Source organism: Taudactylus pleione, unplaced genomic scaffold (assembly GCF_031769625.1).
Source record: "Taudactylus pleione unplaced genomic scaffold, aTauple2 ptg000470l, whole genome shotgun sequence".
In the NCBI taxonomy this organism is placed as follows: domain Eukaryota; kingdom Metazoa; phylum Chordata; class Amphibia; order Anura; family Myobatrachidae; genus Taudactylus; species Taudactylus pleione.
Window position 1 is genome coordinate 27140 of NW_028284872.1, and position 17778 is coordinate 44917.

At 46.9% G+C, this 17778-nt stretch overlaps 1 protein-coding gene across 3 annotated transcripts in view; it reads left to right on the forward strand.

The window, feature by feature from the left end:
- LOC148504042 (dystrobrevin beta-like) overlaps positions 1-17778 on the forward strand; it is a 64028-nt gene that overhangs the window by 19829 nt on the left and 26421 nt on the right. For 2 of the 3 annotated variants that reach the window (XM_088448873.1, XM_088448874.1), the window contains exons 3-7: positions 2921-3008; positions 3534-3619; positions 4377-4490; positions 6660-6756; positions 17084-17104. In XM_088448873.1, the coding sequence (XP_088304999.1) occupies positions 2921-3008; positions 3534-3619; positions 4377-4490; positions 6660-6756; positions 17084-17104 (406 nt within the window). The remainder of the gene's footprint in view (positions 1-2920; positions 3009-3533; positions 3620-4376; positions 4491-6659; positions 6757-17083; positions 17105-17778) is intronic. The other variant, XM_088448875.1, reaches the window with a different exon arrangement.

Genomic DNA, 17778 nt, shown 5'->3' on the forward strand with positions numbered 1-17778 from the left:
CGTACGCAGTCATACAGTAAATAGAGACTCCAGACTCAGAACATGTGGTTCCGAAGCAGAAAGTATTATTCAAGTAAAAGTACAGTCAGTTACACGCTATGATCTGTGTATAATAAGCGCAAATAAATACAATGAGAGAGACAGAGAGAGAGACAGAGAGAAACACCCAGAGAGAGAGAGACACAGAGAGAGAGAGAGAGAGGCACACACAGAGAGAGAGAGGCACAGAGAGAGAGAGAGAGAGAGAGACACAGAGAAAGAGGCACACACACACAGAGAGAGAGGCACATACACAGAGAGAGAGAGGTACACACACAGAGAGAGAGAGAGAGGTACACACACAGAGAGAGAGAGAGGCACAGAGAGAGAGAGAGAGACATACAGAGAGAGAGAGGCACACACACACAGAGAGAGAGAGGCACACACACACAGAGAGAGAGGCACACACACAGAGAGACACACAAAGAGAGAGAGAGGCACACACAGAGAGAGAGCCACACTTTAGGCGCAAAAGGAAATTATACAGACTCCAAGTACAGTGTACATACGCAGGCACCCGGACCCGGAGATAGGCATCAGCAAGAGACCCTCAGTTCATACAGCGTTCAGCATGAAGACTAGAAAACCAGTATTCGGGCACACATACTTATCCCCCACAGACTAAAACAGGACAATGGGGAAGTTTCTTGCTGATGTCATTGGTTCCCTGAGGAGAAGCATATATTGCAGCACATTTAACAGGCTGGTTCAAATAGACTCTCCCTGCCTCTAATAGCAGGGGAATCTTTCTAGTAACGCCCTCTGTAACATTCTAACATTTAAACATTTTGTTGCTTGTAAGTTCTGCGATCCATAACTTGAGTTTGCATGATGTGATCTCTCCACCGATAACACCGGAATGCTGTAAAAAGCGTACGCATCAGAACAAAACCAAACACAACTTGCTTATCATGTATAATACCTTAGTTATCAAATACCTTTATTTCTCAGCATTTAAACTAACTAAACCAACTTAAATCATACATTTTGATGCTTATTGAACCTTATGAGTGAATATGAAATGTGTGGGTATTCAGGGTTTGGTATAAAGACGTATTAATGTGTGTATGAAGATGGGTGCATTTGACTCTAACATTTTAGCAGCGTGACATGCTGGGCTAGATAGTTCTACATGCCTTCTGTCAGCAGGCCCCCACTTGTCCTGTGTTCAAAGGGAAAAAACTATTTTGTTCTCCTAGACTCTTGTGTGAAATGCAAATGTATTATCACCTCAAGCTGTGAAGTTTGGGGCCATCCTGTCTAGGATTCAGACAAATCCAATTGTGTATATCAATGCCTGGATTATATTACAATTGCCACAACTTTACTTTATCTGCATCCAGGGATTCCCAATTTGTATATAAAAATACCCATTGTCTATTTCTATTTACTTTTACTCAGAAAGCTTGTTTTTCCAGTTGCCCTTGGTAGATTAACATTGCCATCTGTTCTTAGCTCCTGAGTTGTAACTTGAAATGACGCTGGTCATAAAATGGCGTCTTGCAGATTCTTGTTTCTAAAATGGAGTCTAGCTGCCATTTGCAAGATGGCGTCGTGCACGCTTCAATTTTAAACTGATCTTGTCTCAGCTAATAATCCAGTTTTGACACTTTATTATTTTATCTCTGTTCTCATTGTATTTGTGTCTACATTTTGGTTGTCAACATTATGCCCCCGTTATCCTTATTTCCATGTCGTCATTTTGGTGGGGGTTTATCAGTTAGGATAGAATAGAGGGGGGTAATCGGATAGAAAAGAGGAAGGGGGTAATTTGGTAAAATAGAAGGATGTAAATAGTAATAGACTAGAGTGGGGGTAATCAGATAGAATAGATGTATCAGCTGTAATGTTACAGAGATCCCCCCCTATGTGTATCAGCTGTAAGGGTGGGTTACATAGATGCCCCCCTATGTGTATCAGCTGTAAGGGTGGGTTACAGAAATCCCCCCCTATGTGTATCAGCTGTAAGGGTGGGTTACAGAAATCCCCCCTATGTGTATCAGCTGTAAGGGTGGGTCACAGAAATCTCCCCTATGTGTATCAGCTGTAAGGGTGGGTCACAGAAATCCCCCGTATGTGTTTTGGCTGTAAGGGTGGGTACAGAGGTGCCACCCTATGTGTACCAGCTGTAAGGGTGTGTTACAGAAATCCCCCCTATGTGTATCAGCTGTAAGAGTCGGTCACAGAAATCCCCCCTATGTGTATCAGCTGTAAGGGTGGGTCACAGAGGTGTCACCATATATGTATCAGCTGTAAGGGTGGGTTACAGAATCCCCCCCAATGTGTATCAGCTGTAAGGGTGGGTTACAGAATCCCCCCCTATGTGTATCAGCTGTAAGGGTGGGTCACAGAAATCTCTCCCTATGTGTAACAGCTGTAAGGGTGGGTCACAGAGGTGCCACCATATATGTATCAGCTGTAAGGGTGGGTTACAGATCCCCCCCCAATGTGTATCAGCTGTAAGGGTTGGTTACAGAATCCCCCCCTATGTGTATCAGCTGTAAGGGTGGGTTACAGAATCCCCCCCTATGTGTATCGGCTGTAAGGGTGGGTTACAGAAATCACCCCCTATGTGTATCAGTTGTAAGGGTGGGTTACAGAGGTGCCATCCTATGTGTATCAGCTGTAAGGGTGGGTTACAGAAATCTCCCCCCTATGTGTATCAGCAGTAAGGGTGGGTTACAGAAATCCCCCCCTATGTGTATTAGCTGTAAGGCTGGGTTACATAGGTGCTGCCCTATGTGTATCAGCTGTAAGGGTGGGTTACAGAAATCCCCCCCCCCTATGTGTATCAACAGTAAGGGATAGCTCTCGCTGTAGGTGATTGCATACGGCTTTTCCTTTGAGTACTCATGTCAGTGTATTGTGTTCATGCTTCTAGTGTGTTGGACAGCCCCAGCAGGCTGGACGAAGAGCATCGTTTGATCGCTCGATATGCAGCGCGGCTGGCAGCCGAAGCCGGCAATTCGGTGAGTAAGATAAAGGTAAGGTTGCTGGTATTCTGCTCAGCCAGCCGGGAAATGGTGATATACATGTGGTGTGTGTGCTTCAGTACCGGGGGACATTATATATTATATTATATTAGTAAGTACGGTTACTGTAAGACATTGAAGTCTGCAGGTGTAGTGCACATTACAGCTCTGAGGGTAACGCCATTACATGCCGATGGGGACATCACGGCAGCTCACACAAGATCTAGTTGTGTACAATGAAGTTGCTGATTGGGAACCACACGTGTGATAATAATTAGGCCTGTGTACCTGTCATGGAGACATAGGATGTCTGTGTCACTATCCAGTGTTGGACAATGCTGATCACCCCGGGCAGTGCAGGCAGGCAGGACGTGTCTCACCTTCTATAAGCAGAGCATATACTGTGTGTGCTGTAATGCTGCTCGGTACGCAGAGCTGTACGCAGGCCAGTGCTATGCAGGACAGTCAGGATGGGGTAGGAGGCTGGTAATGATCGTGACCTGTCTGTGTGTTCTCCTGCAGCCTCGCCCTCCCACCGAGATCAGCTTTAGCTTTGACGCAAACAAGCAGCAGAGACAGCTGATCGCCGAGCTGGAGAATAAGAACAGGTAAGTTACAGGTGATGCTATGATACAGGTGATGTGCCCCTAGGGTGCTTATTGTCCCATCACTGGTAAAAATTCCAACGTGTGGGGTGCTGGCGCTTAGAACGCCGTGCCGGAATCCCAACACCTGTCAGAATCCCAGCACCGTTATCCCGACGGTAAGTACTGGGGTCAGGGGCAGGGTTAGGGTTAGGCACTAAGGATACTGACGATAGCAAACTCTATCCTAACCCTATCGGGATGCATCCCATACCCGTCCCGCTGTCATTATACGCCTGTAGAAAGGCATTAAGGAGGTCTCATCGCTGGCATCCCTGTGCAAACTCCAATTCATTGTTTTCCGGAAAGAGGTGTCTCTTCAATCAGAGCACTCATACATAGGGGCAGGTACCACGTTTGTCCTGCATCTGTCATTGTCCTCCTGGAGGTACGGAGAGCTCGGTGTGACCATCTCACAATGCGTTGCTACCTATGGTACCCCGTCACAGGCTATATGGCATCGGCAGCCCCTTGGCACATCAGTGACCGCCGCTCATTGACCTTGCATCAGTGTCTCGGTCGGTCACCTGTCAGCGAGGGTCCTGGGAGCGGCCGCTGAGCTCTGTTTCCGGCAGGCTGCTCCATATAAGGGAGAAGCCACAGATGGTGAAAACGCAGAGCCCCGAGCTTTCTGTATAGTATACCCGAGACCTGCCCATACACAGGCAGCATAACGTCCCTCACAGTAACCAATGTCTCCTCCTATGTATTCTTATTACAGAGAGATCCTGCAGGAGATCCAGCGCCTGCGTCTAGAGCACGAGCAGGCCTCCCAGCCCACCCCTGAGAAGGCTCAGCAGAACCCCACGCTGCTGGCAGAACTCCGACTGCTACGGTAAGCCAGAGGAGACAAAAGTCCTCAGCAAATCATCTATAGCTGACCTACATGTCACAGTGCAGCCATTACCCCTCATACAGCAATGTCATGTGTAATATGTGTCATCCTCGCATCCTCCGCCACTGATATAGGTGTCTCAGAGCATTCGTGCTACATGCAGACTTTCATGTCATGTACATAGAAGGACATTCAGCTGAAATAATAGCTCTACCGTTATGTATGCGGTATAGAGGGCGCTTCTCAGGACTCTTGTACTGTTAGTCCCCCCCCTACTTATACCCCAACATGAAAGTGGTGTTAAAGCCCACAGCATGGCATGTAACAATGAGACGGTAATAGATAACGGGTGGGAACACAATATCCCGCATATGGATTCAGAAAAAACTAATTTGCGGGAAGTGCAAAAATCCTGTTTTCTCATTCATCCAGTTCAGGGGGCACTGTTATCTATGAGTTCAGGGGACACTGTTATCTATGAGTTCAGGGGATACTGTTATCTATGAGTTCAGGGGACACTGTTATCTATGAGTTCAGGGGACACTGTTATCTATGAGTTCAGGGGATACTGTTATCTATGAGTTCATGGGACACTGTTATCTATGAGTTCAGGGGACACTGTTATCTATGAGTTCAGGGGACACTGTTATCTATGAGTTCAGGGGATACTGTTATCTATGAGTTCAGGGGACACTGTTATCTATGAGTTCAGGGGACACTGTTATCTATGAGTTCAGGGGATACTGTTATCTATGAGTTCAGGGGACACTGTTATCTACGAGTTCAGGGGACACTTATCTACGAGTTCAGGGGACACTGTTATCTACGAGTTCAGGGGACACTGTTATCTACGAGTTCAGGGGACACTGTTATCTACGAGTTCAGGGGACACTGTTATCTATGAGTTCAGGGGACACTGTTATCTATGACTTCAGGGGACACTGTTATCTATGGCTTCAGGGGACACTGTTATCTACGAGTTCAGGGGACACTGTTATCTATAAGTTCAGGGGACACTGTTATCTATGAGTTCAGGGGACACTGTTATCTATGAGTTCAGGAGACACTGTTATCTACGAGTTCAGGGGACACTGTTATCTACGAGTTCAGGTGACACTGTTATCTACGAGTTCAGGGAACACTGTTATCTACGAGTTCAGGGGACACTTATCTACGAGTTCAGGGGACACTGTTATCTACGAGTTCAGGGGACACTGTTATCTAAGAGTTCAGGGGACACTGTTATCTATGAGGGCATCCCAAAGTCACCCTTACGGGTTAGTAGCTGCAGGACCCCCTGTGTTCCACTAAAATATAGGCAGCAAAGCTTCTGTGCTAGAACTCCAAGCCTCTCTGTCCCATCAGCCCAATATCCTGAGCTAGCTAGAGTACACAGGTCCGGCCTGCCATCCGGACAGGGGCAAACGGACGACCCGTCTCCAGAATCTGACAGCAGAACAGAAGTAGCTGAACCCCAAGGGAAGCAAGGCTCCGGACAGTAACAAGAGCCTACATAGAAGGGGCTGTTATCTCCCCCAAATGCTCCCTCACTGTCCATCACACAGCCCTGAGGCGGGGATGGCGGGGGCCTGGAGAAACCTACGTCAGGAGCGTGGTGGTGGCTGAAGGTGGTCTATGGCCCAACCTCCACTTACCACTCACCAATATTAGTGCCCTGGGAGAGAAGAGAGTAAAACGCACAGGCTGCCCCGTATGATAAATCACCTGTCTGCAATCCGAGGAAATGCTTCTGCTGGGTGAGGTATCAGTGGGGGAGGAGTAACAGTACTAATGCGGTGTAGGAGTGCTCTGTCCTGAGCAACGCCCTCTATACGCCATACTTAGCAATGTCACCAAACAGTGAGCGTGTGAGAAATAACAGTACACGAGGATGACAGGCGTAGTAGGAGCATCATATATATAATATATTAAATTGCTTAGCCTGTGTACGCTGTTTCCAGCGCATCAATCAAGGTTGTAACCGCCCCAGCGGAATCTGTAACCTGCTGCCTGGGTTGAGTAGTCCGTCTGCTGCTAAGTACCAGTGGGCTGCTGTCCTGTCTGTAGCCCCCATGCTGAATATAGTAACCGTATTTATTTAGACCCTGCATTACACCACTGATAGTGATCTTCTAATGCACAAGCATTCAACCTGTCCTCTCTATGCAGACAGAGGAAAGATGAGCTGGAGCAGAGAATGTCAGCTCTGCAGGAGAGTCGGAGGGAACTCATGGTACAGCTGGAAGGACTGATGAAGCTGCTTAAGGTGAGGCTGCTGTTGTGTGTGAACGAGGCTGCTGTTGTGTGTGAACGAGGCTGCTGTTATGTGTCACCGAGGCTGTTGTGGTGTGTGACCGAGGCTGTTGTGGTGTGTGACCGAGGCTGTTGTGGTGTGTGACCGAGGCTGTTGTGGTGTGTGACCGAGGCTGTTGTTGTGTGTGACCGAGGCTGTTGTGGTGAGTGACCGAGGCTGCTGTTGTGTGTGACCGAGGCTGCTGTTGTAGTGTGTGACCGAGGCTGCTGTTGTAGTGTGTGACCGAGGCTGCTGTTGTAGTGTGTGACCGAGGCTGCTGTTGTGTGTGACCGAGGCTGTTGTGGTGTGTGACCGAGGCTGTTGTGGTGTGTGACCGAGGCTGTTGTGGTGTGTGACCGAGGCTGTTGTGGTGTGTGACCGAGGCTGTTGTGGTGTGTGACCGAGGCTGTTGTTGTGTGTGACCGAGGCTGGTGTTGTGTGTGACCGAGGCTGCTGTGGTGTGTGACCGAGGCTGCTGTGGTGTGTGACCGAGGCTGCTGTGGTGTGTGACCGAGGCTGCTGTCGTGTGTGACCGAGGCTGTTGTGGTGTGTGACCGAAGCTGTTGTGGTGTGTGACCGAGGCTGCTGTTGTGTGTGACCGAGGCTGCTGTGGTGTGTGACCGAGGCTGTTCTGGTGTGTGACCGAGGCTGTTGTGGTGTGTGACCGAGGCTGTTGTGGTGTGTGACCGAGGCTGCTGTCGTGTGTGACCGAGGCTGTTGTGGTGTGTGACCGAAGCTGTTGTGGTGTGTGACCGAGGCTGCTGTTGTGTGTGACCGAGGCTGCTGTGGTGTGTGACCGAGGCTGTTCTGGTGTGTGACCGAGGCTGTTGTGGTGTGTGACCGAGGCTGTTGTGGTGTGTGACCGAGGCTGCTGTCGTGTGTGACCGAGGCTGTTGTGGTGTGTGACCGAAGCTGTTGTGGTGTGTGACCGAGGCTGCTGTCGTGTGTGACCGAGGCTGTTGTGGTGTGTGACCGAGGCTGCTGTGGTATGTGACCGAGGCTGCTGTGGTGTGTGACCGAGGCTGCTGTGGTGTGTGACCGAGGCTGCTGTGGTGTGTGACCGAGGCTGCTGTGGTGTGTGACCGAGGCTGTTGTGGTGTGTGACCGAGGCTGTTGTGGTGTGTGACCGAGACTGTTGTGGTGTGTGACCGAGGCTGTTGTGGTGTGTGACCGAGGCTGTTGTTGTGTGTGACCGAGGCTGTTGTTGTGTGTGACCGAGGCTGTTGTTGTGTGTGACCGAGGCTGCTGTGGTGTGTGACCGAGGCTGCTGTGGTGTGTGACCGAGGCTGCTGTGGTGTGTGACCGAGGCTGCTGTGGTGTGTGACCGAGGCTGCTGTCGTGTGTGACCGAGGCTGCTGTCGTGTGTGACCGAGGCTGTTGTGGTGTGTGACCGAAGCTGTTGTGGTGTGTGACCGAGGCTGCTGTTGTGTGTGACCGAGGCTGTTGTGGTGTGTGACCGAGGCTGTTGTGGTGTGTGACCGAGGCTGCTGTCGTGTGTGACCGAGGCTGCTGTCGTGTGTGACCGAGGCTGTTGTGGTGTGTGACCGAAGCTGTTGTGGTGTGTGACCGAGGCTGTTGTGGTGTGTGACCGAGGCTGCTGTGGTGTGTGACCGAGGCTGTTGTGGTGTGTGACCGAGGCTGTTGTGGTGTGTGACCGAGGCTGTTGTGGTGTGTGACCGAGGCTGTTGTTGTGTGTGACCGAGGCTGTTGTTGTGTGCGACCGAGGCTGCTGTTGTGGTGTGTGACCGAGGCTGCTGTTGTGGTGTGTGACCGAGGCTGCTGTTGTGTGTGACCGAGGCTGTTGTGGTGTGTGACCGAGGCTGTTGTGGTGTGTGACCGAGGCTGCTGTCGTGTGTGACCGAGGCTGCTGTCGTGTGTGACCAAGGCTGTTGTGGTGTGTGACCGAAGCTGTTGTGGTGTGTGACCGAGGCTGTTGTGGTGTGTGACCGAGGCTGCTGTGGTGTGTGACCGAGGCTGTTGTGGTGTGTGACCGAGGCTGTTGTGGTGTGTGACCGAGGCTGTTGTGGTGTGTGACCGAGGCTGTTGTTGTGTGTGACCGAGGCTGTTGTTGTGTGCGACCGAGGCTGCTGTTGTGGTGTGTGACCGAGGCTGCTGTTGTGGTGTGTGACCGAGGCTGCTGTTGTGGTGTGTGACCGAGGCTATTGTGGTGTGTGACCGAGGCTGCTGTTGTGTGTGACCGAGGCTGTTGTAGTGTGTGACGGAGGCTACAGCGTGTGTAGGTAGTGCTGCACACAATAGACAGACGGGCTATGGATTTTCTCCTCTGGGTTGGATACAATAGTAGTATTTAGGACAGACCACCTCAGTGGTGACATTGACTCACAGCACTGTCCCATGGGTTCCGTCCTGACAAAGACGCTACATGTGTGGGGTTTGTACGTCCTCGCCTAATTTGCATATGGTTCTGCCACAGTCCAAAAAAACAATATGCTCGGTTAAATGGCTTCTCAATAAATTACCCAGTGTATGTCCTGCCGCACGTCACTGGGACAGACACTGCCGCTAATTATTCCCTTCATTGATTGGCACGGTAGACTATTGTGGTGGTATGTGTATATATAATATATATATATATATAATACACACATACACAGAGCGCGGGGGTCATAATAATAGCATATACTATTTCATATCCTTACCTATTAGTTCATTTATGGTGACAACAGCGATGTGATGAAGATGTGGACAAGCGCACTGCAGACAGCCAGCATAATCCCGGCACCACTATGTGAGAATAATCTAATTACAGCATTTAACGCTGTTGGCAACTGTAAGCAGCATATTCATAGTTCTACTGCCAACAGAGCCAAAATGGTCTAATTAGATCTATTTAACATAATGATGCCGCGATTATGCTGCCGACAAGTATACTGTATGTCACTCCTATGGCATGGTGTATTGAATAACTTCAAGAGTTTGTATGTTCCCTGCAACTTCAGGTGGGGTTGTTCTCTCAGTAGCACAGTAGGGATTTGCATTGTCCTTCCCTTCTGTGGGAATCACCTGCACCCACACCTCGCCAGGGAAGTATGCCCCACAGCGGTAACCGGCAGAGCCATTCACTGTTGGCTATAGGCACTCAGGCTGTAGAGTTACTTACAGCCTGATTCAGATTTGGGAATAGAGTAAGATAGAGCCAGTAACTGTGTATCTTGGTAACACCGTGCTGCACAGTCGTCCTGGTCCCTGAAACTCATGAGAAAGGCACCCCAATAATTATCACTACATCACCGTCACTGAGGACTATTCCTACACTCCTAATTACACTGATGTTCCAAAACTCGTGGGATAGATGCGATGTAGGACCACGGCTGCCATCAGAAATTGTGCGTCCGGTACTGTCACAATAGGAAGGTCAAGTGGGTGGAGTTACACAATGTAACAGTGGTAGTCTGTCACTAGTGAAGAAATAAAAAAAAAAATAGAACTGAACTCGAGCGCCCAGCGTGCTTGTATACCTTGTGTGTGTATATGTAGGAACTAAAGTTCCAAAATTCAAACAATAGAATAGTTAAAGTGCAATGTGCATAAAATACAACAATGTGACTAAATTCCTAACCCCTAAAATTCTTAATGTCCTACTTAAATTTATATATATATATATATATATATATATATATATATATATATATATAAATATATAAATATAAAGAAGGAATTTCATTGGAGTATTTATTTTTTAAAATTTTTTTAAAACTATTTTTATTAAGGCAAGACCTAAACATATAGGGCAATGTGCATGTAGAGGCCACATATACACATAATAGAAGCTTTTTTTAACAAGTAAATAAGATAACTAAAACATCACAAAAAATAATAAAAAACAAAAACGGCTTATCTGGTTAAAAATGGTAAGTTCATGAAAGGTAGAGTAAAAGGAACCTTCAACGCTTTTTGTCTGAGTATCAGACTTCTTCAAGAAACAGTGTTATCTTGCCCGGTGCCTGCACAATATAACGGATATAAAAGCAAGGATATATATATATATATATATATATATTCAGGTCCATAAATATTGGGACATTGACAGAATTTTCAGATTTTGGCCTCTATTCACCACCACAATGGTTTTGAAACGAAACAAACAAGATGTACTTTAACTGCAGACTTTCAGATTTAATTTGAGGGTAATTACATCCAAATCAGGTGAACGGTGTAGGAATTACAACGGTTTCTATATGTGCCTCCCACTTTTTAAGGGGCCAAAAGTAATGGGACTATCAACAGGTGTGGGCTATTCCCTCGTTATTTCATTATCATTTAAGCAGGTAAAAGGTCTGGAGTTGATTCTAAGTGTGACATTTGCATTTGGAATCAGTTGCTGTCAACTCTCAATATGAGATCCAAAGAGCTGTCACTATCAGTGAAGCAAGCCATCATTAGGCTGAAAAATCAAAACAAACCCATCAGAGAGATAGCAAAAACATTAGGTGTGGCCAAATCAACTGTTTGGAACATTCTTAAAAAGAAAGAACGCACCAGAGAGCTCAGCAACACCAAAAGACCCGGAAGACCACGAAAAACAACTGTGGTGGATGACAAAATATTTATTTCCCTGGTGAAGAAAAACCCCTTCACAACAGTTGGCCAAATCAAGAACACTCTCCAGGAGGTAGATGTATATGTGTCAAAGTCAACAATCAAGAGAAGACTTCACAAGAGTGAATATAGTGGGTTCACCACAAGATGTAAACCATTGGTGAGCCACAAAAACAGGAAGACCAGATTAGAGTTTGCCAAACAACATCTAAAAAAGCCATTACAGTTCTGGAACAACATCCTATTGACAGATGAGACAAAGATCAACTTGTACCAGAGTGATGGGAAGAGAAGAGAAGGAAAGGAACTGCTCATGATCCAAAACATACCACCTCATCAGTGAAGCATGGTGGTGGTAGTGTCATGGCGTGGGCATGTATGGCTGCCAATGGAACTGGTTCCCTTGTATTTATTGATGATGTGACTGCTGACAAAAGCAGCAGAATGAATTCTGAAGTGTTTCGGGCAATATTATATGCTCATATTCAGTCAAATGCTTCAGAACTCATTGGACAGCGCTTCACAGTGCAGATGGACAATGACCCGAAGCATACTGCAAAAGCAACCAAAGAGTTTTTTAAGGCTAAAAAGTGGAATGTCATGCAATGGCCAAGTCAATCCTCTGACCTGAATCCGATTGAGCATGTATTTCACTTGATGAAAACAAAACTGAAGGGAAAATGCCCCAAGAACAAGCAGGAACTGAAGACATTTGCAGTAGAGGCCTGGCAGAGCATCACCAGGGATGAAACCCAGTGTCTGGTGATGTCTATGTGTTCCAGACTTCAGGCTGTAATTGCCTGCAAAGGATTTGCAACAAAGTATTAAACAGTGAAAGTTAGATTTAGGATTGTTTAGTTTGTCCCATTACTTTTGGCCCCTTATAAAGTGGGAGGCACATATAGAAACCGTTGTAATTCCTACACCGTTCACCTGATTTGGATGTAATTACCCTCAAATTAAATCTGAAAGTCTGCAGGTAAAGTACATCCTGTTTGTTTCATTTCAAAACCATTGTGGTGGTGAATAGAGGCCAAAATATGAAAATTCTGTAAATGTCCCAATATTTATGGACCTGACTGTATATGTGTATATATATATATATATATATATATATATATATATATATATATATATATATATATATATATATATATTATAGTGGAGGGGTGCACTCACCAGTCTTCCAAAGCTCTTTTTAAAAAAATCTTTATTCTGTCATGATACAAAAACTTTAGACGTTTCGATCCTCTTTGGACCTTTGTCAAGGCAAAGTGCCTTGACAAAGGTCCAAAGAGGACCGAAACGTCTAAAGTTTTTGGTATAATGAGGGGAGTGCACCCCTACACTATATTATATTTTTCGTCTATGGATTGGCTCCAGACTGAGCATTGATGTAGCACCCCAGTATATTGGCTATACTTAAGCGAGTGCTGACCTTTTATGACAAACTATATATTAAATATAATGGGCAGGGGGCATGGAAGGCTGGCTGGACTGGGGAGGGGGAGGCAGAGGCATCACTTACAGTGCGTGTATAACACCTGGTGCGGCTGGAGGGAGTTGTTCCGCGCATCGAAGGCATGAAAAGGGGGTGTGGCTTCTCTGAAGACTGGCTGGACTGGGGGGGCAGGGAAGGCTGGCTCGACTGGGGGGGCAGGGAAGGCTGGCTCGACTGGGGGGGCAGGGAAGGCTGGCTCGACTATGAGGGGGCAGGGCAGGCTGGCTGGACTGGTGGGGGGGGCAGGACAGGGATGACTGGCTGGATTAGGGGGCTAGATGCACAGGGCAGGGAGGGCTGACTGGACTGGCAGGGGAGGCACAGGGCAAGAAGGCTGTCTGGACTGGGGGGGGCAGGGATGGCAGCTTGAACTAGGGGAAATGCACAGTGCAGGGAGGGCTAGCTGGAACAGGTGGGGGCGCACAGGGCAAGGTCATGGACTATGTAGTACCTCTTTTAGCATTTCTTCAATTGGCCACGCTGGCGCAGCCAGCCAGCATCAGCACGGACGGCATTTCAAAATCAAATATGGAGAGGGGGGCCCGACTTGCAGTAGAAGCACTGTGCTGCACCCACCAGCATGTCAAATATGGCACCAGCCGCGAGCCAGTCGAATCTCGCGGAGTGGCAGCGAATCAGCAGCGGCCGCTGCGGCTACTCCTGATTGGCTGCTGGTCCGCGAGCTCTGGCTGGCTCGCAGCCTGTACCATGACCATATTTGAAATGCAGCAGTTGTATCAATGATCCATGGCTGCCGGTGCAGCCCCTCTGTCTCTGCTCTCTCTGGGATTTGAGGCTCGGCGGTCACCCCCTGATGGCGGCCCTGTGTAGGACCCCCTCTAGCCCAGTAAAGTGCAGCAACTCGACGTGGCGTCGATTCCACAAGTGGAATTAAATCCATGAAGGGCTGCAAATGGTCATCAAGCAATGCAAAGTAGTGTTTACCCATCAGTGGCGTGATCAGGTGGACCAGCGGACTCAACTCATATTCAAGGACTAATCTCCTCATTATACCAGTCTCTGTACATCCTGTATCCTCCGATATATTCCAGGACTAATCTCATTATACCAGTCTCTGTACATCCTGTATCCTCTGCTATATTACAGGACAAACCCCCTCATTATACCAGTCTCTGTACATCCCCTATCCTCTGCTATATTCCAGGACTAATCTCCTCATTATACCAGTCTCTGTACATCCCCTATCCTCCGCTATATTCCAGGACTAATCTCCTCATTATACCAGTCTCTGTACATCCTGTATCCTCCGATATATTCCAGGACTAATCCCCTCATTATACCAGTCTCTGTACATCCTGTATCCTCCGATATATTCCAGGACTAATCCCCTCATTATACCAGTCTCTGTACATCCTGTATCCTCTGCTATATTCCAGGACTAATATCCTCATTATACCAGTCTCTGTACATCCTGTATCCTCAGCTATATTCCTGGACTAATATCCTCATTATACCAGTCTCTGTACATCCCGTATCCTCCGCTATATTCCAGGACTAATCCCCTCATTATACCAGTCTCTGTACATCCTGTATCCTCTTATATATTCCTGGACTATTCCCCTCATTATACCAGTCTCTGTACATCCCGTATCCTCCGCTATATTCCAGGACTAACCCCCTCATTATACCAGTCTCTGTACATCCTGTATCCTCTGCTATATTCCAGGACTAATATCCTCATTATACCAGTCTCTGTACATCCTGTATTCTCCGCTATATTCCAGGACTAATATCCTCATTATACCAGTCTCTGTACATCCTGTATCCTCCGCTATATTCCAGGACTAATCCCCTCATTATACCAGTCTCTGTACATCTTGTATCCTCCGATATATTCCAGGACTAATCTCCTCATTATACCAGTCTCTGTACATCCTTTATCCTCCGCTATATTCCAGGACTAATATCCTCATTATACCAGTCTCTGTACATCCCGTATCCTCAGATATATTCCAGGACTAATCTCCTCATTATACCAGTCTCTGTACATCCCGTATCCTCCGCTATATTACAGGACTAATCTCATTATACCAGTCTCTGTACATCCTGTATCCTCCGCTATATTCCAGGACTAATCCCCTCATTATACCAGTCTCTGTACATCCCGTATCCTCCGCTATATTCCAGGACTAATCTCCTCATTATACCAGTCTCTGTACATCCTGTATCCTCCGCTATATTCCAGGACTAATCTCCTCATTATACCAGTCTCTGTACATCCCGTATCCTCAGATATATTCCAGGACTAATCTCCTCATTATACCAGTCTCTGTACATCCTGTATCCTCCGCTATATTCCAGGACTAATCTCCTCATTATACCAGTCTCTGTACATCCTGTATCCTCCGCTATATTCCAGGACTAATCTCCTCATTATACCAGTCTCTGTACATCCCGTATCCTCCGCTATATTCCAGGACTAATCTCCTCATTATACCAGTCTCTGTACATCCCGTATCTTCAGATATATTCCAGGACTAATATCCTCATTATACCAGTCTCTGTACATCTTGTATCCTCCGATATATTCCAGGACTAATCCCCTCATTATACCAATCTCTGTACATCCTGTATCCTCAGATATATTCCAGGACTAATCTCCTCATTATACCAGTCTCTGTACATCCCGTATCCTCAGATATATTCCAGGACTAATCTCCTCATTATACCAGTCTCTGTACATCCTGTATCCTCCGCTATATTCCAGGACTAATCTCCTCATTATACTAGTCTCTGTACATCCTGTATCCTCAGATATATTCCAGGACTAATCCCCTCATTATACCAGTCTCTGTACATCCTGTATCCTCCGCTATATTCCAGGACTAATCCCCTCATTATACCAATCTCTGTACATCCTGTATCCTCCGCTATATTCCAGGACTAATATCCTCATTATACCAGTCTCTGTACATCCCGTATCCTCCGCTATATTCCAGGACTAATCCCCTCATTATACCAATCTCTGTACATCCTGTATCCTCCGCTATATTCCAGGACTAATCTCCTCATTATACCAGTCTCTGTACATCCCCTATCCTCCGCTATATTCCAGGACTAATCCCCTCATTATACCAATCTCTGTACATCCTGTATCCTCCGCTATATTCCAGGACTAATATCCCCATTATACCAGTCTCTGTACATCCTGTATCCTCCGCTATATTCCAGGACTAACCCCCTCATTATACCAGTCTCTGTACATCCTGTATCCTCTGCTATATTCCAGGACTAATCTCCTCATTTTACCTATCTCTGTACATCCTGTATCCTCTGCTATATTCCAGGACTAATCTCCTCATTATACCAGTCTCTGTACATCCTGTATCCTCCGCTATATTCCAGGACTAATCCCCTCATTATACCAGCCTCTGTACATCCTGTATCCTCCTCTATATTCCAGGACTAATTCCCTCATTATACCAGTCTCTGTACATCCTGTATCCTCCTCTATATTCCTGGACTAATCCCCTCATTATACCAGTCTCTGTACATCCCGTATCCTCCTATATATTCCAGGACTAATCTCATTATACCAGTCTCTGTACATCCTGTATCCTCCGCTATATTCCAGGACTAATCTCATTATACCAGTCTCTGTACATCCTGTATCCTCCGCTATATTCCAGAACTAATCCCCTCATTATACCAGTCTCTGTACATCCCGTATCCTCCTATATATTCCAGGACTAATCTCATTATACCAATCTCTGTACATCCTGTATCCTCCGCTATATTCCAGGACTAATCCCCTCATTATACCAGTCTCTGTACATCCCGTATCCTCCTATATATTCCAGGACTAATCTCATTATACCAGTCTCTGTACATCCTGTATCCTCCTATATATTCCAGGACTAATCTCATTATACCAGTCTCTGTACATCCTGTATCCTCCTATATATTCCAGGACTAATCTCATTATACCAGTCTCTGTACATCCCGTATCCTCCGCTATATTCCAGGACTAATCTCATTATACCAGTCTCTGTACATCCCGTATCCTCCGCTATATTCCAGGACTAATCTCATTATACCAGTCTCTGTACATCCTGTATCCTCCGCTATATTCCAGGACTAATCTGGTGACTGTACGGTGCCTGTGTAGTATCAGATGATAATATGACTCATTGTGTCCCATTCTGAGTACAGTTTGTGTATTGCTGCTGTCAGTGTAACCTGCTTCTCCTTTCTCCATTCTCTCCTATGTGACGCCAGGAGGAGGAGCTGAAGCAGACAGTAAGTCATTGCACATTGCATGGATTGCCTCCAGCACATCTCGCAGCTTTCTGCCAGAACATTGTCTTGTCTTCTGCACCTTTATATCTCAGCCACCATTAGTGAATAGATGTGCACCAGCCTCCTACTCTCCCTGTCAGGGGCACAATGCTGCCTTAGCTCAGGGATGTGCCAGCTGTAACATTTACATGCTCTCATTGCGGTTGCGGGATTGTCTTACTACATAGGCTTCTTAGCTCTGTCATTTGGAGATGTGAACTTACTGATGGGTCCATAAAAGTGATAGCGACAACTCCTCTGCTGTAGGATATACTGCACCTGCCCACTTGCACAATGCATACCTTTATCTTTATCTGGCAATCCGTGTTGTGGTGACGCGGATGTCGGAGTCTAATGGCAAAAGTGATCTTATGCCAGTCTCTTGGCCTGACTGAGAGTTGTATGTGAAGAGGACGCAACTGCTACCGCTTTTCCGTGTTCAGATATCGATTGGGGATTTCTGCCTGTACTTAGAGATGGCCACATCTGTGCTTTCTTATGGTCGTCTCCAGCGCATCCCACCTGCAAGAGACCCAACTGAAGGTTGGAGGCATCTCTGCGCACGCCCACTTCTGAGTATACCGCGTTTCGTGTAACGCGTTATTCACCCGAAGAGTGACTACTGCCTGGTTACA